Here is a 27,655-nt window from a genome sequence, read left to right as displayed (position 1 = left end):
AGTCTACAAGATCATCTGTCAGTCCTTGCTCTCCAGAGAAGAATTTGAGATAAAGAACTTGAGTACGCAACTTGTAAAACACTGACGTGTTTGTAAGCCCTGTTAATTCTTTTAATTCTGTTGAGATGGACCGAGAAGTATATGAAATCTCACTTTGCTGCAACAAGAGCACTGAAAACTCTGCATTTTGTCCCAAGACATGCCTTTGAATACCTTTGAACTCTAGTGTCCAGTTAATGTTTACACTGAAGTACAATAGATAAAAATTAATTCCTTCTGCACTGGAGACCATAAGGATAACCTAAATTGCTTTAAAAAACCCCAACCAAACAAAACTAACAAAAACCACCAAAAAGTAGCACGATGGTATCTTAGGTACTTGATCTGTTACTGTATTGTATTTTGATTTTCATATAACATGGCACCTACTAAAAGGATTAGGTGAGGTTTAAATGGAGCGTGTGTTTATAAGATGATTTTAACTGTTGGAGCATCTTTAAAGGATGTAATATTTACTTGTGGTAGCAAAAATCTCTGAGGTTTTTTGGTGTTTTCCACCTCTTAGATTACCTTTTTAATCTTGGTTTTCTGCAGCAAACTGATTCCACAAAATATTTTAAATTTAAAACAAGTATTCTTCATTTCCCTCTCTGCTGATAGAAAGCTATGGCAGGCGTTCTTGGTGGATATCTGATTGTTATTCCTTCTTCCCCCGTTTTCTCATTTCAGTGCCTTAAATTGGCTGACATTTTCAGGAAGATGCTTTTCTTTGCATACTTACAGAAGAAGCTCCTGGCAAGCTAGAGTGTAAGAAAAAAAAAAAACCCAAACCGAAACAACTCTGAACAACAGTAGCCGTAGTGAAAGCCTGAATGTTGGCATTTCTTCATTTTATCCTGCATATAGAGAAGAGCCAAGTGTATCAAAGCCCCATCCTGGTATCTCTGGGAGACTAGCTGTTAGAGCAACCAACCAGGATCGGCTTCTATTCTGCACAGACTTGTGATTTAAAGTGTTTCACTTCTGTTTGACCATCCTGTGACTGTGCTACCAGTTAATAAGCATCATTCAGAAGTAGTCTGACCTGTTAATAAGAGGTTTTAATTTACAACAACATTTGAAACTAATCATTCTGAAGAGACCGGTGTCTTCAATCATTGCTCTTTCAGTCAGAGTTTAATAAATACATTGGAGCTGTAAAAGCTGCTTAATACTGAGATGCGGCAAACAGCTGCTGTGCGTGTTTAAATACTTGATGCTCAGATACAGGCTGGGGAATTTTTTTTCTCTGGAGATGAATCCTAGTGGTGAACTGATAAGCCAGAGACATGCCTGGTTTTATTTTGACTTCTCAAATGTATCATTTGATAACTAAGGCAGACTCGTGTTATTACTGTTAATTGCTTGCAAAAAACATGTTGGATAGTGCAGCCCTTGTACTGTGCTCGCTTACTTGATAGCTAAACATGTCAATACTCAAGTAGGGGTTTTCTGGCTGGAAGGTCCTTGGCCTTACAGTGAGTCCCTTTGGAGCCAGTTTGGCGGTCTGCAGAGCACGGGGAAAGCTTCCCCCTGCCAGAGTAAAGCAGGGTTGTTTGGGTTTTGGTTTGGGTTTTTTTTTTCTCCTCAGTTCTTCTGATTGCTCCCCTGTCAGAGATGAGTGATTGAGAGAGGGAAGCTGTTGTCGACAGGGTTATTTTCCATCACTCTGCCTTTGTGGAGTGTTTGTTCCCCTGCTCTAGACACACGCACAACCAGTAGTTCCTGTCTCTGCCCTGAAAATTTTCCAAGGAATTGGATTGCTCCTGGAATCGTACGATCAAAAAAAAAGTCAGTTACTAATGGTTTTTATATTGACCAAGTTAAAGAACGCCTCTCAAAACTGGATGGTATGTGGAAATTGCCCTTCCTGTCTTGCTGATTGATGAAAGTCACTTTTACTTGGCAGGCCCCCGAACAGCAATTTTGAGATGAGGTTTCAAGTTTGCATGACCAGAGATTCTCTCTGTGGTAGAAATGTTCATGTCTTAAAATGCTCAGGCAGGAAATTGGGATTCTTTCCACTAACTGTCATTATAAGTCTATTACAGGGTCTAAATGAGAAGTCTGTCGGTTATAATTGTAAAGGGGGGTGTGGGGCAAGGGGGCTGTAAAGGGGATCAGAAGGACCTTATGTAAGCAAGTAGTATATTTACACCTTTTAAAACATGAGAAACATCTGCTTTCTTTGAATTGTGAAGTTAAAAATGTCCTTTAATCACTAGAAGCACTCCATTAAACCATTTTTTTTTTGTCTCTAAGTTTGTATTTGTTGCTTCTCTAACGCTGCATGTGTATTTTTCCTTGCATAGCTCTGAAGGGTCAGGGTGTCAGGATTTGAGAGAGATGCTTGTCTTCTCTGAGACTGTGAATTAGCATTTTTAACCAGCACTGAAACTAGTTCCTTCTTCCCTCAGGACTTTTTAAAAGGCTCGTAATGCAGCTGTTCTGCTGCTATTCCTATTGGAAAATGTAGAATTTGACTTTCCAAAGTGTTGAACAGTCAAGTTTCTGCAGAAGTCAACATGGACTGTGAGTGCTTGGAACTTCTGAAAATTGAGCCCTGAGTGACAAGACCAGAACAGTATAAAATATAAACATTAAAACCCAGAATTTAATCTGTAAAGGTTTTAAACATCTGGGGCCCAATATTTCCAAAACTTCCAACACTTTCTGTCTAGCACCTAACTGGCACACAGTGTGTGTATTACTTTCAAAATAAGCTGGCTATTTTTCTTGCGTAAATAAATGTTGAATTCTGTCTGTCAGACACTGTGAGCCTTGCTGTTTCCTTTTCCTCTTATGGTGAAAAATGATTAATTTGGTGATTGTAACAAATTGGAGGGGGGAAAAAAGGGGGGGGAGTCGCTTGTAGCAAGTATTAAATTTATGAAACAGAGAAATGTTTTTAGGTAGTTCCCTCCAATGCTAGAGCTTTCTTAATGCACAGAGCAATACTTCATTGCTTTAGAAAGCAATGCACAGCTAGCTGTAGTTTACTTGAAAGTCTGCTGCCTCATAGATATCTCCTGATTTCATCTGTGGTTTAAACTGGATGAACAGGTCCGGAATAAGGTGCAGAAAACTCCTGTCATTCAAGGGAATTATCTAAGAATATAATATTTCATTCTGGGTAAATGGAGTGTAAATAGTGCTTGTCTAAGAACTGTGAGGAATCTTGTGATCTGCTCATGGGATCAATCCTTTTCCTCATCTAGGAACATATGAGTAACATACTTCACGCTTTTTCATAAAGTAAAAGATTTTGATTATGTGTAAACAGAGGTTAAGACTTCAGCTTCTAGGTGGTAGGGGAGCACTGCCTGAGGTTGTGGTGCACCTCTGTCGCAGGGCATGGTGGATGGGTGTGATTCTGTTCCCTTCCCTTTACCAGCACATCTGCTTGGACTGCAAGAAGAATTTTTGTACGTCCTGCTCAAACCAGCCTGAAGGTGGTCCCCTTCTCTGCCATCTATGCCAGCGTTTCCGAGCCACAGCTTTTCAGCGGGAAGAGTTGATAAAGATGAAGGTGAAGGATCTGCGAGACTATTTGGCACTCCGTGAGATTTCCACAGAGCTGTGTCGTGAAAAGGAGGACCTGGTATTTCTGATTCTTGGCCAGCAGCCTGTAATTACCCAGGAAGATCAGATAAGAACAAATCCATTTAATACTAGTGCCTCTGGACAGCAAGATTTTGTGATTCTCCCACCAACCAGCACAGCATCTTCTACCTCACATGATGCGTCTCCAGTGTCTGCAGATCCCATCTCAAGTTCGCTAGCTCAGGAACATCAGCAGGTACAGTCTCTAGCGTGATGCATCTTTTGCAAACTCATTCATCTCTATTTTTGGATTAACTACTAAGATGTTGCATGAGGTTTTACAAGTGGATAATGTGCCAAAAAAGTTTTATGTTAAAGATGCCTGCTTAAAAAGCAAGGAGGTCTTCTGTTAAGAACAGATGACAGAATACTTCAGTTGTGTTTTATACATGCTTCTCTCAGGTTTGTTTTTAATTTTGAAGTGAGGACCTCACACTTTCTTACAGAATACTTAGGGAAGTAAGATGAGTTATTTTACACTGCCTTGCTGCGTAAAACTGTGACTCGCTGTCACCAACTTTGATGCGCTATTTCCTTTCTACACTAGTGGAATTTAATTTGCGCTGAATATATTACACATTCCCTCTGAGAACAACATCGCTGTTTTGCGATGTGTTTCCTCTGGTGCTCTTGCCATTGCCACCACATGCTCCTGTCACTGGTTCCTTTGGTACTTCATGTCTGTGTTGGTGCACAGATCTGTCTTGTGTGTTGACGTTGACAGCTTTCTGACAATTGTATGTAGGTGTTTAGATGAAATGGTTATTATTGTTATTGGTGTGCAAGACAGCAAGCACAGTTTAAAGCAATTTTGGAACAGAAACTGACGGGGTGGGTGAGGTTTTTGGTGTCCTCTGCACTTGGATTAATAGAAGACAAAACCTGAGTGTTGTTAAGTCTTCAGTTTATGACGAACCCTGCAGTTCTGACGAATCTTGTCAAGGGCATTTGAGCTTAATTATTTTTTATTGACTTTGCTTTGTTTGTCTTTCTGCTATCTGGTATGGGAAGTTTACTCAGTGTTTGACATCTGCTCCTAGTCCTATTACGAAGTTAATAGGTGTGTTTAGTTCCCCATGGACCAGAGCTGTGAAACTGTATGTACCTTCTGCTTGCTTGGCAGATATATCTAGTACAAAAAGAAGAGTTTTCCTGGGAGGACATTTTTTTACAACTCATTACAAGGTCTTTTCATTCTCTGGTTTTCTGGGTATTGCCATTCCAATTTTTACCAGCCAATTCAGCTCTGTTGTCTTCCCTTACTGCCCCATGATACATTTCAGCTTCTTGTCTCTACTTGCATGACATCCTGCTACAGTTCAGGCTCATTCATCATTATTGTTATTCTTTTGCTTTGTAAACATTAACAAGTCACCAGTTAGATAAGTAGGATGGTAACATTACAGTTTCCTTTGTCAGTAGGGAAAATACAGAGGGGAATGATAGCTGCTGAGGGCAAGTCGGCTAAAATTGCACTGCAGTTACTTTCATTTTTTTTAAGTGCTTAAAGCAACTACCCCTTCTCTTTCTCCAGCTTTGAGCTACTGGTCCTTCACTTAGTATCTTCTGTTTGTCCATCCACACCCCACCAGAGGCGTTTCTGTAAGGTTACTTTGAAGATGGCCTGTAAACTTTGAGCTGTGTTACAGAGGAGTCTTATACAGAGCCTTGCACTGACAGCCAATGTGCCATCAGAGCTGTGATGTCACACAGCAACACTGCAGCAAAGGCTTGCATATATATATACACACACACACACACACACGTGTATAAATTTGGTCTCCTCCTGATCCAGCCTCACGAGAACATCATATGGGATCTTACTGTATGAGCACTCTATCAGGGCTTAAATAAAGTGGGGCTTTAAAGGGTCAGATGGTGCATTTCAGTTACAAAAAGTTTTACTTGTTTATAAAGTTTATTTATTTTTGTAAGTGCTGCACAGGAAATACCTTCTGTGAGTGTGTCTCGCTTTTACCTTGTGCTGCAGTTCATCCTTCCAGTGGGCAGGGTTTGCAGTTATGCTGAACTATCGAGTTTTATTTCCCTTTGGACACAGGGATATGCTGTTGGTGAAACCTTTATTTCCTCTTCTAGGCAAATGGTTATGTGCCTCCAAACCCAGTTGGTATGACAGGAGTTGAGAATGCAGCAGAAGCACCAACAGAAGAGGAGACACAGGTTTGTGTGTCCTGGAATTAGACGATAAGGAATACCAGGTTTTCTAGGCCGTATTTGGCACCGCAGAACCATTACTGGAGAGAGATGGGCAGCTAAACAGTAATTCAGACTGACCACCAGCAGACCAAACCAACCCCTTTCTTTAGCATCATCTTGTCCTCCACGTATAGAGAGAACTGATGTCACTTGGACACTGAAATAAATAATTTCTATTATTATAATCCTAGGACTTGCATTCCTGATAGAGGGGGAATTCACAGGGTAATCAGAGTTATATGCACATCCAAACATGAATTCCTGCCAGTGCGCATGTTGAAAGTTGATTTAAATTGTAGTGCTAGGTGTTGAGGGCAAGTATCATTCCTTCTTTGTTCCCTTTCAGTCTACTGACTCAGAAGATAACCTGGTGCAGGGCAGGAAGGCTTCTCTTTCCGATCTAACAAGCATTGGAGACATCAATGCGCTCTCTGTGCGACAGCTGAAGGAAATTCTTGCTCGCAACTTTGTCAACTACAAAGGCTGCTGTGAAAAGTGGGAGCTGCTAGAGAGGGTGACTCGCCTTTACAAAGAGAAAGACCTTCAACATCTAGGTAAGAAACTTAACAAACATGTTCCTGTTTTCCAAGTTTTCCCTTTTTACCAACAGTTGCAGAAGGAAATAGAACTTATCTTACAATTCTGTTTGTGCAACTGAGGAGAAAGGAGGGAGTGTTATGCACATTAGAGTGAAAGTAGCTAAATTCTAGTCACGAGTACTGGTACTTGTTTAAGAGGAGAGCATTATGGTAGCTCTGGAGGGTGACTTCCCTGTGGTAGCAACAAATGGGAACTGTGCGCCCTTCATCTTGGCATTCTGTATAGCTGTGGCAGATTGCTGGTCACTGCACCACCCACAGAACAGCTGCTGCGCAACTGTAGGCGGATGGCTGTTTAAGCACTGGGGTGAACTCCTGTCTATTGACTCATGGTGACTGGCAAAGCGAGCAGGAAGATGCCCTGCCCAAGCTGGAAGATACCACCAAAAAGCAGCCAGGAGATTCAGAGTGGGCACGTGCTCGGTGACAGTGGCTCCCGCTGCTGGAGTTGTGGTTATCTGTGATTTAACTCTGTCCTCGGGATCACAAGAGCATTCCTCCTGTGCACTACCCGCTCCTGCTGCGCCTGCACAGTTGACTGATGAGAGGATAGTAGTGTAATAGAGGAGCATAAACTATCTGGCTTGGCTTTCAGATGCCAGTTTGCAATTCTAGGTGATTCGTTAAAAAAGACATATACATGTAAATTATTTGCAAGAGAAACATATTTTAACACTTTGATTTCATAGATAGGTTTGTTAAATCAGTGTTGTCCAAAGGAGCGTTGTTTTCTTACACACATCTCTAAGCTTTGTCTGCTATGAATGATAAAAGATTTAAGGCAACTGCTTTGGGTTTATATTCTTCTTTCACTGTATCTTGTGCTTTTGACAGAATTTATCTTTTTCTGTTAATCACTGTTGCCTGTGCGTGTCTCTTAGCTGTGCTCAACAATATTGGTGAGAGTGTGTAACACCAAAGAAACTGGCACAAGGGGTTACTGAAAGTGTAGTTCTAGGAAGCCAAATACTGCGTAAATTCCAAGGCTGTCTTAAAAATTGAGACATCCCTTCAGACAGTTGCTTGTCTTTGTAAAGCGTTACCTATTGTGCAAGCTCAGTAAAAGAGAAAGTTTCTTGCCAGTTAACCAGCCTATCTTGATCAGAGATTCAGCCTGAACCTCTGCGTGGGGATCAGCAAAAAGCCGTTTTGGTTTAGTAATCTCAAGGCTTTCATCTCCTGCTTAATAACCGCTTGAGTACATTTTTTTTTTTTTCAACTTCTCTTATTCTCACCAAATAATTTTCTCTTCTTGTGTTGCAGTTTCTGACACTGATGATCAAACTGGTAAGTGATATTCTTAATCATAGAATTGTTTAGGTTGGAAAAGACCTTTAAGGCCATTGAGTCCAACCTTAACCTAACACTACCAAGTCCACCACTAAACCCTGTCCCTAAGTGCCACATCTACACATCTCCTAAGTATCTCCAGGGATGGTGACTCCACCATTTCCCTGGGCAGCCTGTTCTAGTGCTTGACAACCCTTTTGGCAAAGACATTTTTCCTAATATCCAATCTAAACCTTCCCTGGTGCAACTTGAGGCCATTTCCTCTTGGCCTGTCGCTTGTTACTTGGGAAAAGAGACCTGTGCTGCTTCATTCCCCTCGTTGTGAAAAATCACAGTGGTATTTCTGTTTTCATTGCACAGAAATTACTGTGTAAAAGCTAAAACTTTCTGCTCCCTGCCAGCTGATGGAGCAGATATACCCACATCAGTGTAGATGAAAGGGGAATTTTTTTCTCAGACCTTCAGTGTGCAGAAGTACATTAGGGGAAGCCCTTCGACAAAGCAAACTCACAAAACCGACATACCTTTCTTTTGTCTCATGCAAACTGTGGTCTCTTGTTTACTCAGGTGGCGCTGGGCTCCCTGGCACGGAGGACAACCTCTGCAAAATCTGCATGGATGCACCCATTGACTGCGTCCTGCTAGAATGTGGCCACATGGTGACTTGCACCAAGTGTGGGAAGCGGATGAGCGAATGTCCCATATGCAGGCAGTATGTGATAAGGGCTGTCCATGTCTTTAAGTCCTAAATGTATGTAGGGAAGACTGGTGTGCCTTAAAGCGTCTGCTGTTAGAGAAATGGTCAAAACAGCTACAACTAGGTCAGAGATTAGCTTATGGACCCCACTAGAAGTAAGGGAAGGAAGAAGCCTGGGGAAAATTGTTCTTACTCGAGCCATGCCTGGCTGTGCTCTTCCCACTATAGTGCTTTACACCACAGTGCCTGGACTCCTTGGACCTTATTGCCAGCAGCAGACACAGAAATTAACCACCTACATTCTAGAATAACTTTGATCCGCTAGCATTGAGGATGGATGGATGCTTGGCTTTCCACCACAAACATCACATTCAGAGGCTTCCTGTTTTTCCCTGAATATTCAAGTGGACTGGGGTCTCAAAAAGTGACATTTGTTTTGCTGCTTAGGCTTATACACTCACTGACAACTTTATTTTCAAAGATTAAAACTTTACTGTGCCTGTTCTTGGTTTTGGGTTTTTTTTGTTAAATTCAATGTTAATTTTTATGCTTGCAGGACAGGCAGACTGCCTCCGATTTCCATATTCATTATAAGCATAATTCTAGCCTAGTGCAATTATGGAAAAAATGTACAATTTTATTTGAAGATGGACTTTGTATTATTGAAAAATGTAAGGGGAGCGAGACTGTGAAACATACAGCCTTACCTTGTGTGGTGGCAGTGGTTTTCTGTTTACATGCCAGCAATCATTTGAAAAGTGAACTGACTTCACTTGATTAAGGAGCTACAAATCTGCTTGAGTCTTTTTGAGGGTTTAGTGAGGAAAACACACAGCTAAAAAGTAGTAAGGATTCCATTGCTACACAATCATATTTAAGTATAGATGACTTTTTTTTAGAGGGGAGACATGAAAGAAAGCAAACTTAATCTCCCTTGAATGAATGAGAAAAGTGATCATCATTGCAGATGCTGTTTACTAATCAGCTTCCCCCCTCTCCTTCCCTTTGCTCCATTTTACAGTCCTGTTACTTTCAGACTGCTTACCAAAAGCAATTTATTTTGTACTCTTTCTGCTTGTGAGGGGGGATAGGAGATTCTGTGTCTGATAGTGACAGTTGCAAGCGCAAACAGCATTTTCATTTGGAAGACTCTCTAGAGACAATTGTAACTGGTGTATTTTCCCCACAATGGCCTGCAAGCATTCAGTCCATTTGGCTGGTGGTACAGCAGTTTCACAATCTTCATGCCTTAAGTTTTCAGCCATGGTGGAATTGTATACTCACTTCAAGTCATTTGTGATGTCGAGTACCTTCTGCAGGTTTTTTTTCCTGTTTTTCCCCTTTATGGGGGTGGGTGATCACTCTGTTCAAACTGCATCTCTGCATGGCTGCCAGCAGAGGCCCTGCATGAAAAACAAGTGGCCACTTACAGCTTCTGGAGTAGTGGAAGTGCAGTTACAGAAGTGATCACGAAAGCCATCTCCTTTTGCAATAAGCAGTAATATATGTTAACAGCAAATTACACTTGTGTAATCTTTAACGTGGAATACTGCGTGAGTAGCTACTTGCTTCTCAGCTGGCATGGAGTGGAGGGTCTCTACTCTGCAAGCTGGAATCAATAAAGCACTTACTTAAGATGAAGAATCTATCACTCAGTAGGTAGCAGAACATCTGCACTATTGAGGTGGTCTCTGAACTCCATGAAAATGCAACAGCTGCTGAGGTTTATTGAACTAAAAATTCTGAGTTTTACCTCCTTCCCTGTTGAGGTAGCTTCCACCAGGAAAGAGAGTACTGGTACAGTTCAATGCAGCATGTTAAAAAAACCCAAAATTGCAGGTAAGCAGTAACTGTATTTACTCTTCAGGAGGTACAGAAACACATGCAAAGTGTTGAACAGCCTCATTTAGTAAATTCACTGTGAAAATTCATGTTGTCATATTTTTTCAATAAACTCAGGGCTGGGGGAATTTAGCAGGAAGCAGATTATTCCCCTGTGGGCAGATGGACTTTTACTTGTAGAGGGTAGGCTTATTTTCTACAGCAGATAAATCAAGTTGCAGATCAATGCCTGAAATGTTAGGAATGAGAAGCTATACCTGCCATATGACTCTGAAATGTGCTTTCTGAAGGGAGCACTCTGGTTTGCTTTTTTTTTTTTTTCTTTTTTCTGACTACAGTGTTTCCCTTGCAAAAATGGATTCTCTACTTATGGACGTGAGTTATTTTTAAAGGAAAATCAAAATCTGAAATAAAATGATTAATGGTCCAAAGGAATATAATGATCTTAACTAATAAAGTAAATGGAAATATTTATGTGCTTTATGTACACTGTACATAGTTTAAATATTTTAAAAGTTAATATTCTACTTGAAAGGGCATGTTATTCTCTATTAAATCCTCTTGGTACTATGATGGTTAAACTTACTAGTTTTGGTACAGAAGTTTGGTTTATAATTTTATAATAAAGTTGAAATGTGATTTAATTAACCTTGTTTTCTGACTCTGTTACCAACAGGCTAGGAGAAAGCAGAGATCCTAACAGCTACTTCTGAACCTCAACCAGAAAAGGCTTGAGATACCAGATGCTTACATAGCGTGAGTGGGTGGGGTACAAGTACAGAAGAGGTTGAAGGAAAAAAGTTAGCTGAAAAAGCCAAGTTAAGATTGTACTGCTAAAAAGTTAGTGAAGATTACAGAGGGGAGAGCACGCTCCATCCCCTTGAGACAAAACTGGTCAACTCACTTTTCCTTTCATGATGTACATGTGCACTCAGCCTACTCGTGCAGAGTTATTCAGCAAATGCACATTGTCATTTGCAAAATAGTTAAAATGAACCTCTATATCTAAACCTTATCTTATTTTATTAATTTTCAAGTACTTGCAATAGTAGCTTCAGATGAGATCTCTCAACTATCCTAAAAGATCCAGATGGTAGAGCTCCTTTCTCAGCTTTTGCTTGTTGAAACATGAATAGCAGAACACATGAGCAACATAGTCTAGAAAAACAAATGAGGATGCTTGGATAACGCTACAGCAGTTGCTGTAACAGAAGCTTATTTGGTGTCTTAGTTTTAATATGAAACCTGTGGCAGAGGTGTAAACTGTGACTGGATACAGACCTGTGCTGAATGTGAAAAGACAGGGAAGGAAAGTCAAACCAGGAGAAGCACAGGTGTCTCACCTAAACTGTAGCCATGCAGCAAAATGATCCTGGCAATACAGCCAATAGTTTCACATATTTGGTGGTCTGTTTTCCTGTCCAGGTAGAGAATAACCTTTGGAAAATAAGTCCTGACAGCAAAGGAGAAACTGCTTCAGTTTTATTTCTTTATCTATAAAAATACCCAAACTTTAAAAACCCAAGGAGACTAAACCAGCACCTAGATAAGTGCAGTGGTCTACATTATGGGCAGAAAAATGGATTCAGCAGTGACATTTCTTCAGAGAGTTGTTTTAATTAATTCCATACGGGTGTTATGGACCTTTGTAACTACCTCTGATGGACTTGGGCATTTTATTTCTATCCATGTCTCCACAGAGGAATCTCACCATTTCTTCCACCTACCTAGTTCTCAGCTGTTCCCTTCAGGGAATTCTGGTGTCAAGACTGGTCAGCTGCCCCACATTGCTAGCATGGGGCTACCAGTCTCCGTTTCCGGATGCATTCCCAGATCCAGTTGGGAGACACACGCTTAGCACCAGGATTCTCATCAATGTCCCCTATAACATGCGTTGCTGAGGCTGTGTCAAACTCCGGCACAAGATCCCCATCATATGCTATGAAGTACCGCCGGATTTTGTCGAAGTCCTTCACAGAGGGCGATAGGTACAGCTTCACACCAGTGAATATGTCCAGCAGCATCTGCACGTTGTTAAAGAGGATGAGAAGCATAGGTTGGTAAAAACCATCAGACTAGTCTCGAAATTACACTACATTCTTTGAGGCATGAACAAGTCCATTCACAGTTCCCAAGGTTATCATTCTAATCCCATGCCTAATAACTGGAAATTGCTCTTTGGACCGCCATTAAATCATACACAAGAGCAACACTCATACAGTTCCTCAGAAAGCCAGATGTTACAGCTAAACAGTGCAGCCCCAGCTATGGGGAATTATCACCCCATTACTCCCCTTAGTGGTGATGCTGATGTGGTCCAGTAAACACAATCTTAATGTCTTTGCCTTTACAAGCTGATGCTTCTTAGTTAAAGTAGGAGAACATAACCACTCTGGGAGGGGGCTTGCTGTTTACATCAAAATAGCTACTCCAGGCTTATCAGGAAATTATAGCTCAGCAATTCTTAATCCACTCCTACAATTTGCTGCACAATGGGCTAGAAAGGACAGTTCTCTCCCTTCACAGCTCTAAACTCTTCTATCTGCAGCACTCAGGAAGAATAGCTGCTCAGCAATCGCACCACTGTGTGGAGCAGGACATTGTTGGTGGGTGAACAGAGTGTTGGCCTTTAGCACGACAAACCCAGTTACATCAGCTCTGCAACAGGAAAGAAGAGCTGCAGCCATCTGCTTCCTTTACAAAGGGAATTAGTGTTGCTGGTTTTGCCTTTACATTTCATTTTATAGGGTGCTGCTATAGGAAGATTTCAAAGACTTTCTTAGATGGAAGGCAAAAGCGAACAGACAACTGAAACTGCCTCAGCTTCCTCCCACCCCAAAGTGGTTGCTCTCCAGCTGTCCGTACCTTTTTTCCATTGTCATCCATCTCAGATGCTTTTCGCTTCTCCCCTCGCTTCTCCTCTGATTTTTGAGGGGATCTGATGACTGCTTTGCTTTCTAAAAACAAAAACGCATCTCATTTATGCAGAACTGGTTGTGTATTAAAGTGAGGGGGAGAAGAGGGTAAAAGGCTTTTCCTCCCTCTTTCTGGAAAATCCATGAATTAGAATGTAACTAGTAAGACACATTTTTCTACTGCAAATGGCTCACAGCATCTTCCTGCCCTCATCTCTGGGATGTTGCTATTCAACTTCCCTCCTTGCTGTCACCACACTGCCTTTTTGGGACTGCTCAGAAATTTGCTTCAAGTTATTCCCCAGTGACAAAGTGCTGGTGAAGCAAACTCATTTCACAGCTTTGCAATTTACTACCTGGAAATCCCCTCCATCCAGGTGCCCTATTATATGCATGAATTTCATCCAAATAAAATTAAATACTGGTTCATAGCCAAAAATGTCTAACCAAAGGGCATGTGATCTGCAGGTACGGGAGCAGCAGGTCTGCTGTTCAGATCAGTCTTATACAGTCTGCTAAGGACCTGAATCTAACAAAATTAAAAGGGACTGCAGTCCCAGAGAAATCACTCCAAAGTAGTTTTGGTACGAACTATAACCGAGACTGCTAGGTTCAAGCTATCTGTTCTAAGCAGCATATAATCTCAGAGAGCTTTTATTGTCTAAACAAGTTGCCCAAGCACCAGCATAAACAGAATTGTCAGTGCCATTTCCATCTTTTCTCAATCCTGGCACACCTCAGAGCCGTGGCTATTCAATCCATGCTGTGAATAACACAGGCCAAGCCAAGGGTCTAACCAGCTTTGCCCATTAGCCCTGACGTGCACATGGAAGCTATCGTGGGATCTTCAAGCATCTGACAGAAGGCAAAGATCCAAAGCGGGCCTGCCCCAAACACAGAGAACACACCCTGCGGCTCCTCTCCCTGGAAAGCACCATCTTACCTTCTGGCTTCTGGGCTTTTGCAGGTGACTTGCTTGGGGGAGTTTTAATAGTGCTGTGTGGTGTGGAAGACCTGGAATTTCCCTCATTCTCTCCACTGCTGCCAGCCGTGGACTCATCTTCCTCCCCAGCAACAACATTGAAATCAGCCTTCTCTTTGGAGAGCTGGTACAGCTCCTGTCCCACCAGAAACAAAGCATTGCCTTTAGCCACAGTGAAGCCTCTGATACTACACACGAGCCATAATACATTTGCTCCTCTTGTTTGTTCCCCCCCTGAAGTGTTTGCTCACATGCTTTTTCTTCCTGCACCTCTTGGTAGCCATTTTCCTGTCAACTTTGTTCAAGCTCTCTGCATTCCACCCAGCTGCCTGACCTTAAGGGAAGCCATACAGGGAGGTAACAAACGCTCATTCACATGATCTACTGCAGAGCAAGACAGAGTAACTCCTCAGAGCCTGGCTCCCTAGCCTGAGAAACGAACAATACCCATTGCTGCAGGGAACAGTCTGTCTGAAGAGTCCCTTACCTGCACAGGGAGTCAGAAGGACTGAGCTGAATCACTCCTTGCTTCGATGGCATAACAAGCACTTACATCTGCTGCCAGTATCCCTGTAGGCAGTGCGAAGACAGCCCAAACGACAACAACTAGACTGAGAACAGAGCTCAGAGCTCATCAACAGCTGACTGACTGCCGGGGATGGCAGCAAGCCAACCAGTGTCTATCAGTGAAGCTGAGCGGGGTGGGTGCAGCCCCAGGGGTCCCTGGCACACTGCCCTTTGGCCCCTGTGCCCTGGAACTGGGTCAGCCTACCCTTAAGTCACTTCCCAGATGCCTCCCCCAATCTCAGTAATTAATGGGAGACCAAACGACCACAAAGACTTAAGAGAATAAAGGTCATCTCTTTCAGGAAGGAAATTCCTCACCATGAAGGCTGTTACAAGAGCTGATACAACTAGCTGCCAGCACAGACTTCCCTGAAAGTGCGCAACACAACAGCTCAAGAGACTTGAGAGGCCCCATGAAAGAGTAAGATTCACATCAAAATAATCCAGCAAGCAGCCTGAGCCTAGAGTAACTGGAAAATGTAACATGCCATCCTGGGTACCAGTCAGCAGATGTCTTTACTACATACCCTGCTGTCTGAATTTGTCTTTTTAAATATAGACCGTTGTCAGAAGTTACTCTCAAACACGCTGCAGAAATGCTGTGTTAACTTACCTTAAGCTGCTGGAGGTTGGTGGCTGTCTGCCAGTCTTTGTCATCTCGAATGCGGGTGCAACGAGGGAAGCGAATGGAGATCCCATCTGCAGTGTGGGCTTCAGCTTTAGAGAATTCAGCCCCTGTGATCTCCCACACTGGGGCTTTCTAAACACAGTATTGAGGAAGTCACGTCACATTCCTGGGTTCTCTCATGAACTAACTCCAACACATCTGTATTCCTCTACTTCTACATCACCACCCCTTCCCTCCCAGCACAGGGTTCCATACACACAAGCTGAACTTCTTGGTCACATTAACTAGAAAAACTTCTATTTTAACTTCAGCGAGTCAGAGATCCTCCACTAATATATAATGCCAATTTCTAAATAATGCCTTTTCTATCAGACGTACACGGCACAAAGCATACCGATAAATTTCATAAAACAATAGCAACTTTTGGGTTACAGTTGTGCTTCAACCATTTTAAGTCAGATTTTTCATGCCTCAGATTTAAAATAAGTTCACTTCTGGAAGGGATTTAATGCACAAAAATATTTCCCAGAAGTGCTGCAGGTATGATTTCTTCATGAAGCACTTAGCCTCAAATGCACCTGCAAGATTCAGAGATAAAAACTTGCGCTTAATTTCCTGTTCCAAGTATGAAGACTAATCTTGTAACAGAGACAATTTGTACACTTTCATGAAGTACAGTAGATTGTTATATCAGGGCTGGAAAATATAGTTAAATGACACTGACAGCACTTACCTTTGGATCTGGGACAATGAAGTCGGGGTAGTAGATTTTGTTGATTTTTAGCCACCTTGGAATTTTACTAGGATCCTATTAATTAAAAGCACAAAACCAAAATGATAGGTTCATATGTGATCATAAGTGCTATTTCTACAAAAGACATTGCTGAAAGATAACCTAGAAGTAGATTAGCATATACGTATTATATTGCCTTTGTACAGATGAAACCTGCTTTAGCCTGCAGTGCAAGGTGCACTATTTGCAGTGGCTTCTCTTATCTAGAGAATCACAAAAATTATCTGTAACAGCTCTCAATTACTGTAATTCCACGTGTAAAATAACGTTGCTGCTCCAATTGTGATTCATATAAAACTACCCTTTCTTTTTTTTAAGATTCTATAACCTTGATGCAAATTGCTTGCAGGATGTCAAGTAAATATTAAAATTCATCTCTCTGTTTATTTGTCAAGTCTTGAAAAGTAAGAGTCCTCACCTAAGTAAGTCACTCACAAAAAATCTTAACTCCAACATGCCAGGTTATCTAGCCACAAGACAACAGTCTGACGAGCATTTCTCACCTGCAGCCCCATCTAGTGATTGTCTTCACCAATTGCAATATGCCAAAAAAAAAGGTACTTGCTCTGCTCTTCCCAATAAAACTTTGTCTTAGCAGGAAACAGATGGTGCCTGGCCTCCCACTCAGCAGCTGAGTACAAATCTGAGGCAGAGCCTTACCTTGGGAGCTGGCTGCACCTACATCTCATTTGTGTCAGAGCAGTTTATCTGCTTTAACTCTGATTGAGCTTCTGTTCACTCACAGCAGAGCACTTCAATTCTGCATTTAGCCAGCACCTCAGCTGTAGCTCAGAAGGAAGGCTTTTACCAAGGCCTTTGCTGAGCATTCCTGTGATTGCCCCCATGCCAGAGCCCTTCTCACCTTACTGATCTTCACCATATCCAGCTCTGTTTGCAGACGTGCCAAGGTGGCATCATCATGGCCACCGGAACACTTGGTCACTGTGCACCACTTCTCACTCTTGGGATCGTAGCAGCCCATGAGGAAGATGGACATCATCCCACCTGCAGGAGGGGAAAGCAGGGTGTTTCACATCTTCTACAGGACAAGCCACAGCTTTTCAAAAGCAACGTAATGAACCAAACCCCTTCTCCATCTTGGGGAGTCAAAGGGCCTTTGGGTTTGCAATGGCTCTACAGCATCAGCTCCCATATACAAAACCAAACAGAGAGCCTCTATGCTGTCTAGGAGCCCAGCCCAAGACCCACAGCAAACTCGTAGCCTGGCATGTCACTGACTGCCACAGCCAGTCTCATTCTGGTAGGACACCAAATGCTACAGGAGGCCTGGAGCAGGAAAAAGCTTGAGAGTTTTCTGAACTGTCAGATCTCTGACTTAAGCCAAGTCCAGAGACTGACCTTTACTGCCTTGTCCATAGAAAGCTCCGAGCACCACCAGGTCTGCTGTGTCAGCCATCGCACCCTCATTTAGGTAGTCCTTTTTCACTTTCAGCCAGTGTCGTTTTCCTGGTTCATAATTACCCTGTGCAAAACAAGGCAAGAACCCTCAGTCAGAAGGATCATCTGGTGGACAGCTATCTCCTCAAATATCCCGTGCTTTTATCCAGCTTGGCGGTACAAGGGTACAGCAGTGCTCGATGTGTGAGGAGCAACTCGGATTAGATGTCAGCATCGACAAGAACCCAGACGTGTTTCGAGGATGCTGAGCCTTGTGTGCTTCATCCACATACCTCTGTCTGGTTTTATTCCCCAATCCCCAGCATACACCAGTGAAATGTGAACTTGCCTTTGTATCTTTCAACACCAGTCCTTCCAGTCCCTCACGGATGACTCGGGTGATCATGTCTGCCAGATCTGAAGCTTTCTGAAAAAGAAAGGAATTGTGGTAAGCTCAAGACTGTCAAAGGGCTGTGGTTTTCAGGCTATTTGGAGCAGTGCTGCACTAAAACCAAAGCAACTGCAGAGATGAATGGGTAATTTCATAAAATAGTTTTCCAAGGAGAGTCCTATATGTGTTCTCTTCATCCAGTGACTAAGCTGGGAATACGCCCCGAGAAGGGTTGGTTAGTTAAAAAATACTCCTCAGAGACGAGGTAGCCACACCGATTGTGTCCACAGTATGTCCCATACATGCAAGATCAGATTTTCTCAGCCAGCAGTGCTTGCTTACTTCTGTATGCAACTGCCTTGGGACCTATGCTTTTTTCTTCTTCCCAAAAATGCTGTCTCTGCCCCAAATGTGCCACATTCTCCACCAAAACCAAGGTGCTACAGAAATCAATAGCAGCGAGGAGAAATAGTGGGACATAGGGCTTGTGCATAACAAAGGCAAAATTAAGCATGCTGCTGTCTAAATGCAGTTTTTAGCACTCAGGATGTATCTGTGCTGCAAAAAACAGGGCTGTGTGGCACCTGAGGTTGCCAGTTTGGGTACTGAAAGCAGTCTAGCTCCCCTCAGTCATACTTCAGTCTTCTCTAGACAGCTCAGCATTGCACAGTACAGGCTAAGTTACAACAGGCTTTAGCTCCTAACAACATCAAAGTCACAATGTCTACAAAATCATTAAGAAGCCAAAAAAACCAAAAAAGACTTGCAAGTTGAGACTATGCTGAAGTGGCTGTAGCCGAGATGGGAGCACAGGCATGGCCTTCTTGAACAATGCTAGCTCAAGAAGTCTTGCACACAGTCCAGAAGTAGAACCATTTTGACAAGCAGGGAATTGCTGGATTTGCAGCCTTAATCATAAAAAGGCCAGGTGGTAAAGGAGCAGTGAAGTGTCCAGAGTGCAATCTATGAGATCACCATGCATGCTATTTTAACACTGAACTCACGGTGACGTGCTTCATCTCTGAGAACAGGATCCGGTTTGGGATTTCAACCATGTTGTCGTGGAGAAACTTCCGACGTTCACACAGAGGCCTAACAAACAAGCGATTTCAACATGAAGTACCAGTCATGTGAACATGGAGAAAAGCAATTTAAATAATTGAATGACTTATCCTACAGAGTTCCAGAAAGGACAATCAATTCTTACTTTCCTCCAGGAACTAAGTTATAAAATAGAAGTTTTGTGTTAAGTGTACATTTAGTTTCAGAGGATATAATATGAATTTCCGTCCAGCTGAAATGCAGTTAATCCTGCTATTTTGGAGGTGCAGAGCAAGATGGAGCTCCATAGTGATGCTCCACAGCACATCAAAGGTCCTCCCTGTCTGTGCTGTCTTGATGGTAGAGGGGTAAATGGCCAGTCTTAACAGCCAACATGAACTGCTCCCTCTGCAGTGGAAGCATATTCCAGCAAGTTCATGCTGGGAAACCGGTCAGGCTACTCTCACACTGCAGCAGACACATACCTGTCCATCAGGCTGATGTCATTGAAATAGATGCAGTCAAACACAAACAGGCAAACGTTGGCATCTTGGAAAGCAGCCTTCTGAAAGGCAATTAAAAAGAAATTTGCAGTTGTAGCAAGCAGCACCATGGAGTTTTAGAAAAATAACAGGAACAAAATGATGTATTTTTACCTCCATAATCTTTTAGTTATAATAAGCTTAGGTCTCTTCTAAAGGACACAAGTATTCTGAGAATTAAGATTAGACTGAATGTGTCAAAGCGTAAAATAAGAAAATAAAAAATGCTAATTTCATAGTGACAAAGAAATAATGCCACAAATATTAATTACTTCAGGCAATGTAACATCCATCACTACAGCTGCAACAAAAACGGAAAAGCGTTCTAGAGACTGCAGATTAATGGCTACTTCAATTTAAAGCACTTACAATTTAATTTTCATTTTACTGTCCTCTTCCTCACCACCTTTTAGTCTAGACATAAGCACTACATAATATTCATACAGCCTAACTACTCTCTGCATCATTCTGGCCTTCCAATCTGCCATACGTTGCTCAAGCAACGATAAGCAATGACAGGATTGCAAGATTTTCCAAGTGTTTTTTAATATTTATCTTGAGCTGAAATTTTCTTACTGTCCTGCTAGTGATGAGCTTAGTATCAAATAAATTGTACTAGTGCAATACCTTTTCATTAATAGCAGCCTTCTCGGGGATCTTATTTTTCCCCCAAATGCTCTAGTAAGCACCAGATCTCTCAGATTATCCTGTGATAACAGACTGCATGCTAGTGCATTTAAGTCAGCAGAATAACACTCTCCAAGCACAACAAAAGATTAATTTATTTTTATTTTTTTACCTTGTGTACACCAAGAGTCCCAAAAGGAAGTGGCTTGCCTGTTTTGTTGTCGATCAGAAGAACTTCTGAATCCAGGATCATACTTTGCCCACCAGGGAAAGCCTGGGGGATGAAGTCCTTAAAATGGGCTACCTTGGGGAAAAAAAAAGAAAAATACATCTACTGGCTGAAGAGAGGAACTCACTCCAATGCAGAAGTATTCTCTAGAAGCGTGTCTGAGGCACGTGTATGCATAGTTGCACGAGCTTTACTTTCTACTGTGGTACAGACGGCACAGTCTACAAACGGTTATATTTGTTCAAAACTCATTTTTCTAAGTCACCCAGCTGGCATCAAGCCTCCCAAAATGCAGTGCATAAGGGGGACTCTAAGGCATATAGCTTAAGTTCGGTTTCAAGCTCTTAACGTCCACCAAAACTAATTGATTACAATTCTATTAAGCGTTGCTTTTCAGGATTCCAAGTATCTACATAAATTAGAAAAAAGTCTACAAGAGAAGGTATCCACCTTGCCTATAGAAACCGTTGTGAAATTCAGTCATGTTTATAGAGGAGCTGGCAGAACAGAAGAGACAGTTTATAGGTGCTTACTTTATGTGGGAGGACAGGTTTGAGGCTTCTGCTGAAGTAGTTGAAATGATCTCCATTTTTATGGACTTGCACACGCTCACCATCGTATTTGATCTCTGCATACATGCCGTTTGGGCACTTCTTCATGGCATACTCAATTGACTTGCAAGCTTCAGCCTTAGAAAGGTGGAGAGAGAGAAGTTCCAAAAAACTCAGCTGATAGATTTAAAAATAAAGCTACTGTAACCTAGGTGCATGAATGAACTACCAATTCCTTTGTAGATCTTTTTGTCCAGGGTCTCTGATACCCAGTCCAAGTCTTCCTTTTCTTAATTACTCATTTACTTAAGAGTCATTTGCATATGCCCAGATAATTACAGCTTTTCAGTGCTTATCTCCTCCAAATACTTAAAGGTGTAAGTACTGTCCCTTTTGCAGCAGTGTGCTTAGCCCAGAAGTAAATATTTAACTCTGATTTGTTCAAACAAAAACCAAACTTATTTGAATCTCTAATCCAAAGGAAAGCTTGTGCTATTTCCAGAGAAAGGATCAACTTCTGGAATAACAGCAAACAAAAAAGTCATTTCTGGACTGAAACCAAGTCAAGATTTTAGCTTCTGCAGTGTCACTGAAGCTGCAAGTACTCAATACATTGAATACTGGCCTCTTGGTAGGAAACACTTTATGAAATGGCATTAAACATAAAATTCAGCACTGCACACACTATCGGCTCATACTACACACAGGCACTTATCTGTGTACTGATTCTTAAAGGTGAGGGTCCCTGACAGTCCATATGAGGACTCGATCTCTTGCTCAGTTGAAGTTACCATTCAGGGGAGCCAACATTACCAGCATGGGCTGAACCGGGGTCATCAGAGAGGCCTGCACACTGAGAGTTCGCTTCAGACCTGGCATCTTCTCAGCCTCCTGCTGGTTCATCAGGACTCGCTCTACCACGTCCTGGAGGTTGCGTGATGCCTTGAACGCCTCGTAAGCATTGGGATCCAAAGCATCCAACCTTTAACAAATTGAGGAGAGGCAGGAAACATGGATTAACCTCAGGTCTGCTGCTCCTGGCTAATGCCCGCTTCTGATCTCACAATGAAGGGTAAGACTTACACATGCTTTGCTCCAGCATTCATTTTTAAGTCATGCTTAATTAGCCTGATGATGCATTTCAGGTCGTTGCCCGTACATCTGAAGTGAGAGAGAAGATTCAGAAATAGTAGACATTTAACTGAACTGCCTTCCAGCTGAAATAAACAAACTGATCCAGGCCTCTGTTAAAAAAAAAAAAAAAGGTCCTCCCCTTCTGTTGGGTTTAAACTCAAAGAGGACACATGTTACTAGTGACGTCTCAGAGGCACAAGAGAATATCCAAAAGGCTTTTTAGCATCTTTATGTTTGAATGCAAGTATTAATTCTGCCTCAGTGTTGATGTACCTTCCAACATTCACTTAATTAATGCATCAAGAGTGAAAGTAACATCCTCAGATCAACACAAAGTGAGCCAGATCAAGAATCTTCAACATGTCTAAATGGCTTGAAGGCTTTTCCCAACATACCTAAGAACAGCAACTTAATTAACAGCTAAATACCATTAAGGTTGTTCTGCAAGCCACTTGTTTAGTACTGGCTGAACAGCGTCTTGACAGGCAAGGATGAAATCCTCTGGTGTGAACGGGAGCCATACATGTTCTCCACTGCTGGTCAGCAGTCAAGGTGTCTTAATCAAACCACTAACAGATGTTAAGGTCAGTCTCTGTGGCTTATTAGTTTTTCACCTATTCCAGCTTGTGATATGTTGATAACCACTCCTAGTTTTAGGGTAAACCTTCAGAGGCCGGTTACTTTCCTTACCTGCGAGTGATGTGCTGCAGCACACTTTGCTGGTCATCCTCCTTTGTAAGCTTGGATAGCTGGATTAGGAATTCATCTACCTCTTGGATCGTCAGGAGACTTTTGGCTGCTGGAGGACAAGACTTGCTCTGTTCAAAGAAGAGGCGTATGGTCTCGGAAACATCTCCCTGTCTCCAAAAAACCAAAACAAGGGTGTGGATCAGAGCTACAGCTAGAGAACAGGGATGCCCCACTGGGGATTTAACATAGTTCCAGTAAGTAGGATAAAGCACAGGAATGATCCTGGGATCGCATGAAGGAATTTGAATCAAACATTAGAAAAAAGCCACCACAACACAGAATAAAGCTTCTCAGCTGTTTCATTTGCAAAAAAAAGATAAGTAAGAGTACCAGTATCATCTCATTGCTCTATTTTTCTCTGCTGCAGCATCACAGACCTGTTATTGCCTCAGGATGAATCCACTTGTAAATCCAAGGATCTGAAACAGTCTAGTGATGTCACTAGAAGGCGGTATATACAAAGGCAATAAACAGAGGTGAAACAATTAGCTTCATTATCTAATTCACCCATTTTCTCCATCTTGCAATGAATCAGAAGTGTGCATAGTCAATTACCAACTCCTATGCACTGGAATTAAATGCACACATGTGAGCACTTGCAATTGTACGAGTGTAGCTTAATTATACGAATCTACTTAAGCTCACAGTAACAGATCTGTTAATTGAATCACAGTTTTTGCTACATGATGTTACAAAAAAGTCATACAAATCAGTTACATAGGAATATGCTAGACAAAGCAGTTTAGACAAAGCAGATGCAGCCCGACTTGCCTAGATATTTTAGTCTTGCTTTCTAAAGTTTTGCAGGTCAATTAATATCTTGGTTTCTGTTCAAACATTATTTTCTAAAGGTTCCAGATGGCAGAAAGTGCTATGAAAACTGCTACAGCAAAAAAAAAAAAAAAAAAAAAAAAAAATCACCAACTCTCATTCTAACAGTCAAGCTAACAATCTTTCAAATAGGAGTGGGGAAAAAAAAAAAGCCATTACAGAATTTCCATACCAAGGAACTGAACAGCAGAAATTAAGAGAACTGCTGTCTATACTCACCTGTTCCAGGTCCCGGACCATTTCTTCTTGGCTGCAGTTAAAAATCCTACTAAACAGCTTTACAATCTGCTTATCATTCAAGTTGTAAACAATTTTAATGACACCTGGTAACAGCAGCTTAATGGTCAGGTATACATCACCATGAAAACCATCTGGAAAAAAAAAGCACAGACCATTAGAAACTGTCACAATTTATTTTCACATACAGGCTCTAGGTGTTTGTGCCCATTAGCATGACGCTGGGGAAAAAAACCCCACAGCTGGGGCTTACTCTTTCCACCATACTGTTCTGCTTCATGCGAAAGGAGATTTCTTAGGGGAAATGCCCACAACTGTCTCCAAATCTGGTCCCAGCACTAAGTTTGGCGGCATCTACAAACATTCCCCACAATCCTAGACTGAGATTAATCCTTATCTGAATTTGTTATTTAGATGAACAGTTCACTCTGCAATCAGCATAGTTCAGAAATCATCACAGCACACGGCTTGGACTACACAGCAATCAAATTTTATTTCCTCCTTGCTTTTGAAATAATACTTTGAGGTTGATTTTGAGAGGGCTTTCATAGGCTGTGAATGCCAAGCAGGAATCGTACCTCCTCCAGATCCCTTCTTCAGAAAATCCTGAATGATCTGTGTTTTCACATTATAGCTCGGCTTTTCAGCAACCATGGCACAGAGCTTCCTGAACTCTCGCAGCAAGCAGTCTTTGTGCTTCGGATCACATTTTTTTGCAGATAGGCTAGACTTGTGGGAAGAGTTTGCAGAGACATCTTCTGAATTCTTTGGCTTGGCTGCATCAAAGACATAAGAAGTTGCTTTTTTAACAAGTACAATATGGTGCAAACTTTGAAGTTTGAAGCCACCTCTGCTTGGCAAGCTGAAAAGAACAGTCCCATTATGCTGGCAAAGCTTCGGAACTGAATAATGATCTGTGCTACACCAAAATTTGTGACTTTAAATTTTAATTACCATTAAAAGAAAAACTCCAAACTATTTTTTCATTAGTTTTGCTTTTCACAGTACACCAGAATTTTCTGGACCTTAATTCTGCCAGACAAATATGGTGAAGCCTTGGTGAAAAGGAATTCCTGCTGGCAGATGCTTCTGTTTTATTTCTACTTTGCCCTTCACAGCAACATGTTTTCTTAAGATAATTTCTAAAACGGGGGAAAAAATGTCCCCATCCCCTCTTCTTCATAATACTAATACCCCTACTCATCTCTTTGGCTCTGTATGTGGCAACATGTGCTCTGGGTGGTTCAGAGATACACGTCTGTGTCAGGCCAGTGCCCATGCCCTGACTGTCCTGCTGCCAGCTGCTTCTCAGGACAAGCTATTGAAGAATAACCATTCTCCCTTCCATGAACACTGCAACTGCGAATCCCTCACAACTAATTTTTTACAGATTTTGAGCTCCACATGGGGTATCGTTACTCTACACCTTCACGGTTTGATTGAAATCGGCCAATGGACTAACACAGGAGTGGAGTCAGCCTGACAACGTGGGTTACTGCATAACCTTTGTTTCCTTGGGAATACTAGAAAGTTGAACATCAGTTCTTTCAAGACTGACAGCTTAAGAAAGCACTAACAATTTTTTGGCAAACCAGATTTTTTAAAAAGAAATTAAAACTAAACCACCTTCTATAGATAAAAAACTACTGATCTGAGCCAAGTTAAAACACCCCCGATGCTGATATTAGAAGAGAAGGATTTCGCAGAATCGTTTTTTAAGTCCTACCTGTGAAACCAGAGAACTTCTTTGGTGATGGAGTGATGAGAGCCAATGGATCTTTTGTGGTTATTTGTCCTGTGGCAGTGAGCTTAGCTTGGACTATCACTTTTTTCTTCGGCGTACTTGCAGCCTTGGAATTAGCTTCTGTAAAACAGCAAGGTTCAAACCAGCACTCAGAAATAATCTCATACATCTCTCAACATATTATGTAAGATATACTGCAACAAACAAGTCTTAAAAGAACTGGAGTGGAGGAAAAAAAGTGAAAGAACATTTTTTCAGATAGCAAAAGACTACATAATTTATTAAAGATCATGAAAAAAAGCTGAAAATGGAAAGTGACTGATGCTTCCTCCTGGGATTTATCTGCCCGTGTCTGCACATGAATTAAACCACCCAGACCCTCTCCATAGTCAGTTGTGACAAATTAATTAAGAAGCGTTATTGTAGAAGTGACTACTACTTCCCTTTCCTATAGAGCTGACACACAGATTTGAGCAGTGCTACCCACTTTGTCACTAGGTCACACTAATACATCAACGAGCGTTTCGTGGTAAAGGCACGCCTGTGTGGCAATCAGTGGCATAGCCTGAAAATGAGTAATGTAGAAAAGTGACCCAGGTGCTGCCTTGTGTCTCACCTGAGATGTGCTTGTTGATTAACTCTTTCTCCCCATCTTGTAGCTCTTCCCACCCTTCCAAGTCTGTGATGTCTTCAATTTTCTTGGTGGTGGCCCGGGCCTTCTCTAGCTTCTCAAACATGCAATTCACATGGTACCACTCCTTCATGTCCCCGCCAGACTCCGTGAAAGGATTTGGAACAATCTTTCCAATGCGCACCATTCCTTTCACGATCTTTTCCTTGCATTTCTTGCAGCCTGCTGTGCCACGCTTGGCATAATCTACGCAGTACCTCTGCTCTGCCATGTCCTCTGCAGCTGTACAGGCTTGGCGAAGCCACGCGTTCAAGAGCAGCGAGAAATGGAAAGCCCTAGCGCCACCACCCTGGTTTCTGCCTGCGGACCAGAGAGATACACGCCGTAACAGCAGCTGGTACCAGTAACTGGGGCTGGCCCCGGCGAGGCCAACACAGCAAAGGCAGGGTCTTGGCAAGGAGACCTGCGTACGTGGGGAGAAAAGTCCTGTGCCCCTGCAGAGCGCCCGGGCAGCCTGCGATAGTGTCCTGCTGCCTGCGGGCATCCAGCCTGCTCCGGGGTGTGCTGCAAGCGAGAGAGGAGACACTGAGCCGCCCCCGGCCACTGTGCCTTCTGCCCGGCGTGGGACGTGGAGCCTCCCCGAGGCCTCAATCCTCACGCCTCTCCCAGCTGCCCCACAGCTGCCTCCCCAGCCCCCAACGGCCTCCGTCACCCCTGAGCCTGCCCCGCAGGCCCTGATCCTCCCCCCGCCTGCACCACGGACCCCCCCTCACCCTCAGCCTCCAGCCCCTTCTCCCCTCACACACGAGCCCCGGCCCCGCCAGCCCGTCCCAAGGCCACTTTCCCGCCCTGCCCGCCCCGGCCGAACCGCAGCCTCCCGCCGCTACAGGCCCCAGGCCCCCGCCCCACCCGTGGCCGAGGCGAAGGACTCACCGAGATCTTCACGGCGCCGCCATCCCGCCCTCCCCTCCGGCCGGCGGACGCGACACCCTCCAGCCCTCGCTATAGGCCGGAGCCGCCGCCACCGCCGTGCCTTTCAAAGCGGCCCGCAGGCTTCCGTAGAGCAGAGCGCATGCGCGCTGCGCCGCGTCCCACCTCTTCCGCCCGAAAGTGGCGCGCAGGTCGTGCGCGTGCGTGAAGCGCCGGTGGAGGCGGTTGGCCCCGCCCGCGCGGCGCTGGCCTCGCCACCGAGTACAGACCCCGCCCCTTGCCCCGCGCACGCGCTGCGGAGCGTTTTCCCGCCTCGGGCGCGAGTGAGGCGGTGCTGCGTCCTGGCACGTGGGCGGTTCTCAGCTGCGCTGTGCTCTGTACCCTGTGTGTCCGGGTCTGAGGCGAATCCTCCAGAATCGGCCCTCCGAGAGCACCGCGCCGTGTCGG

At 43.1% G+C, this 27,655-nt stretch overlaps 2 protein-coding genes across 14 annotated transcripts in view; one reads left to right on the top strand and one right to left on the bottom strand.

Annotated features, from left to right (window-relative positions):
• RFFL (ring finger and FYVE like domain containing E3 ubiquitin protein ligase) overlaps positions 1–10,928 on the top strand; it is a 33,190-nt gene extending 22,262 nt beyond the window's left edge. For 5 of the 6 annotated variants that reach the window (XM_054847256.1, XM_054847255.1, XM_054847254.1 and 2 more), the window contains 5 exons: positions 3,434–3,838; positions 5,740–5,823; positions 6,206–6,413; positions 7,722–7,745; positions 8,316–10,928. In XM_054847256.1, coding sequence (XP_054703231.1) covers positions 3,434–3,838; positions 5,740–5,823; positions 6,206–6,413; positions 7,722–7,745; positions 8,316–8,497 — 903 coding nt within the window. In that variant the 3' untranslated portion in view covers positions 8,498–10,928. The remainder of the gene's footprint in view (positions 1–3,433; positions 3,839–5,739; positions 5,824–6,205; positions 6,414–7,721; positions 7,746–8,315) is intronic. The other variant, XM_054847259.1, reaches the window with a different exon arrangement.
• Positions 9,711–27,390, bottom strand: LIG3 (DNA ligase 3). Of its 8 annotated transcripts, XR_008579848.1 has the most exons (22): positions 27,212–27,363; positions 26,264–26,842; positions 25,630–25,767; positions 24,482–24,679; positions 23,886–24,037; positions 22,776–22,942; positions 22,035–22,112; positions 21,765–21,933; positions 20,934–21,089; positions 20,344–20,475; positions 19,488–19,567; positions 18,966–19,053; positions 17,920–17,997; positions 17,532–17,655; positions 17,035–17,177; positions 16,113–16,187; positions 15,365–15,511; positions 14,146–14,320; positions 13,153–13,244; positions 12,015–12,311; positions 11,631–11,740; positions 9,711–9,848 (listed from the first exon to the last, which is right to left on the bottom strand). XR_008579848.1 is itself a non-coding variant. In XM_054847250.1 (21 exons), exons 2-21 carry the CDS (start codon positions 26,820–26,822, stop codon positions 12,078–12,080), a joined length of 2,874 nt encoding a protein of 957 aa, XP_054703225.1. In that variant the 5' UTR covers positions 26,823–26,842; positions 27,212–27,363; the 3' UTR covers positions 11,749–12,077. The 8 variants fall into 8 exon arrangements, 5 of the variants coding, with proteins under 5 accessions (XP_054703225.1, XP_054703227.1, XP_054703226.1 ...); XR_008579849.1 differs by lacking the exon at positions 11,631–11,740 and having other exon boundaries at positions 9,712–9,848; XR_008579850.1 differs by lacking the exon at positions 9,711–9,848 and having other exon boundaries at positions 19,488–19,564; positions 27,212–27,333.
• Positions 27,391–27,655: the final 265 nt, after the last annotated feature.

Source organism: Grus americana, chromosome 19, assembly GCF_028858705.1.
Source record: "Grus americana isolate bGruAme1 chromosome 19, bGruAme1.mat, whole genome shotgun sequence".
Taxonomy (NCBI): Eukaryota; Metazoa; Chordata; class Aves; order Gruiformes; family Gruidae; genus Grus; species Grus americana.
The sequence above is the reverse complement of the archived record's forward strand: the minus strand, read 5'-3'. Positions and strand labels throughout refer to the sequence as shown.

Bases quoted from the DNA above. Each gene is read 5' to 3' on its own strand.
- LIG3 (XM_054847251.1), bottom strand. From the start codon at position 26,822: ATGCCCGCAGGCAGCAGGACACTATCGCAGGCTGCCCGGGCGCTCTGC. The intron at 20,476-20,933 runs GTAAGCACCTAT...TTTTTCCCCAAG, and splicing joins AACCTGTCCTCCCACATAAA to GTAGCCCATTTTAAGGACTT. The intron at 14,321-15,364 runs GTAAGTTAACAC...CTGGTGGGACAG, and splicing joins CCAACCTCCAGCAGCTTAAG to GAGCTGTACCAGCTCTCCAA.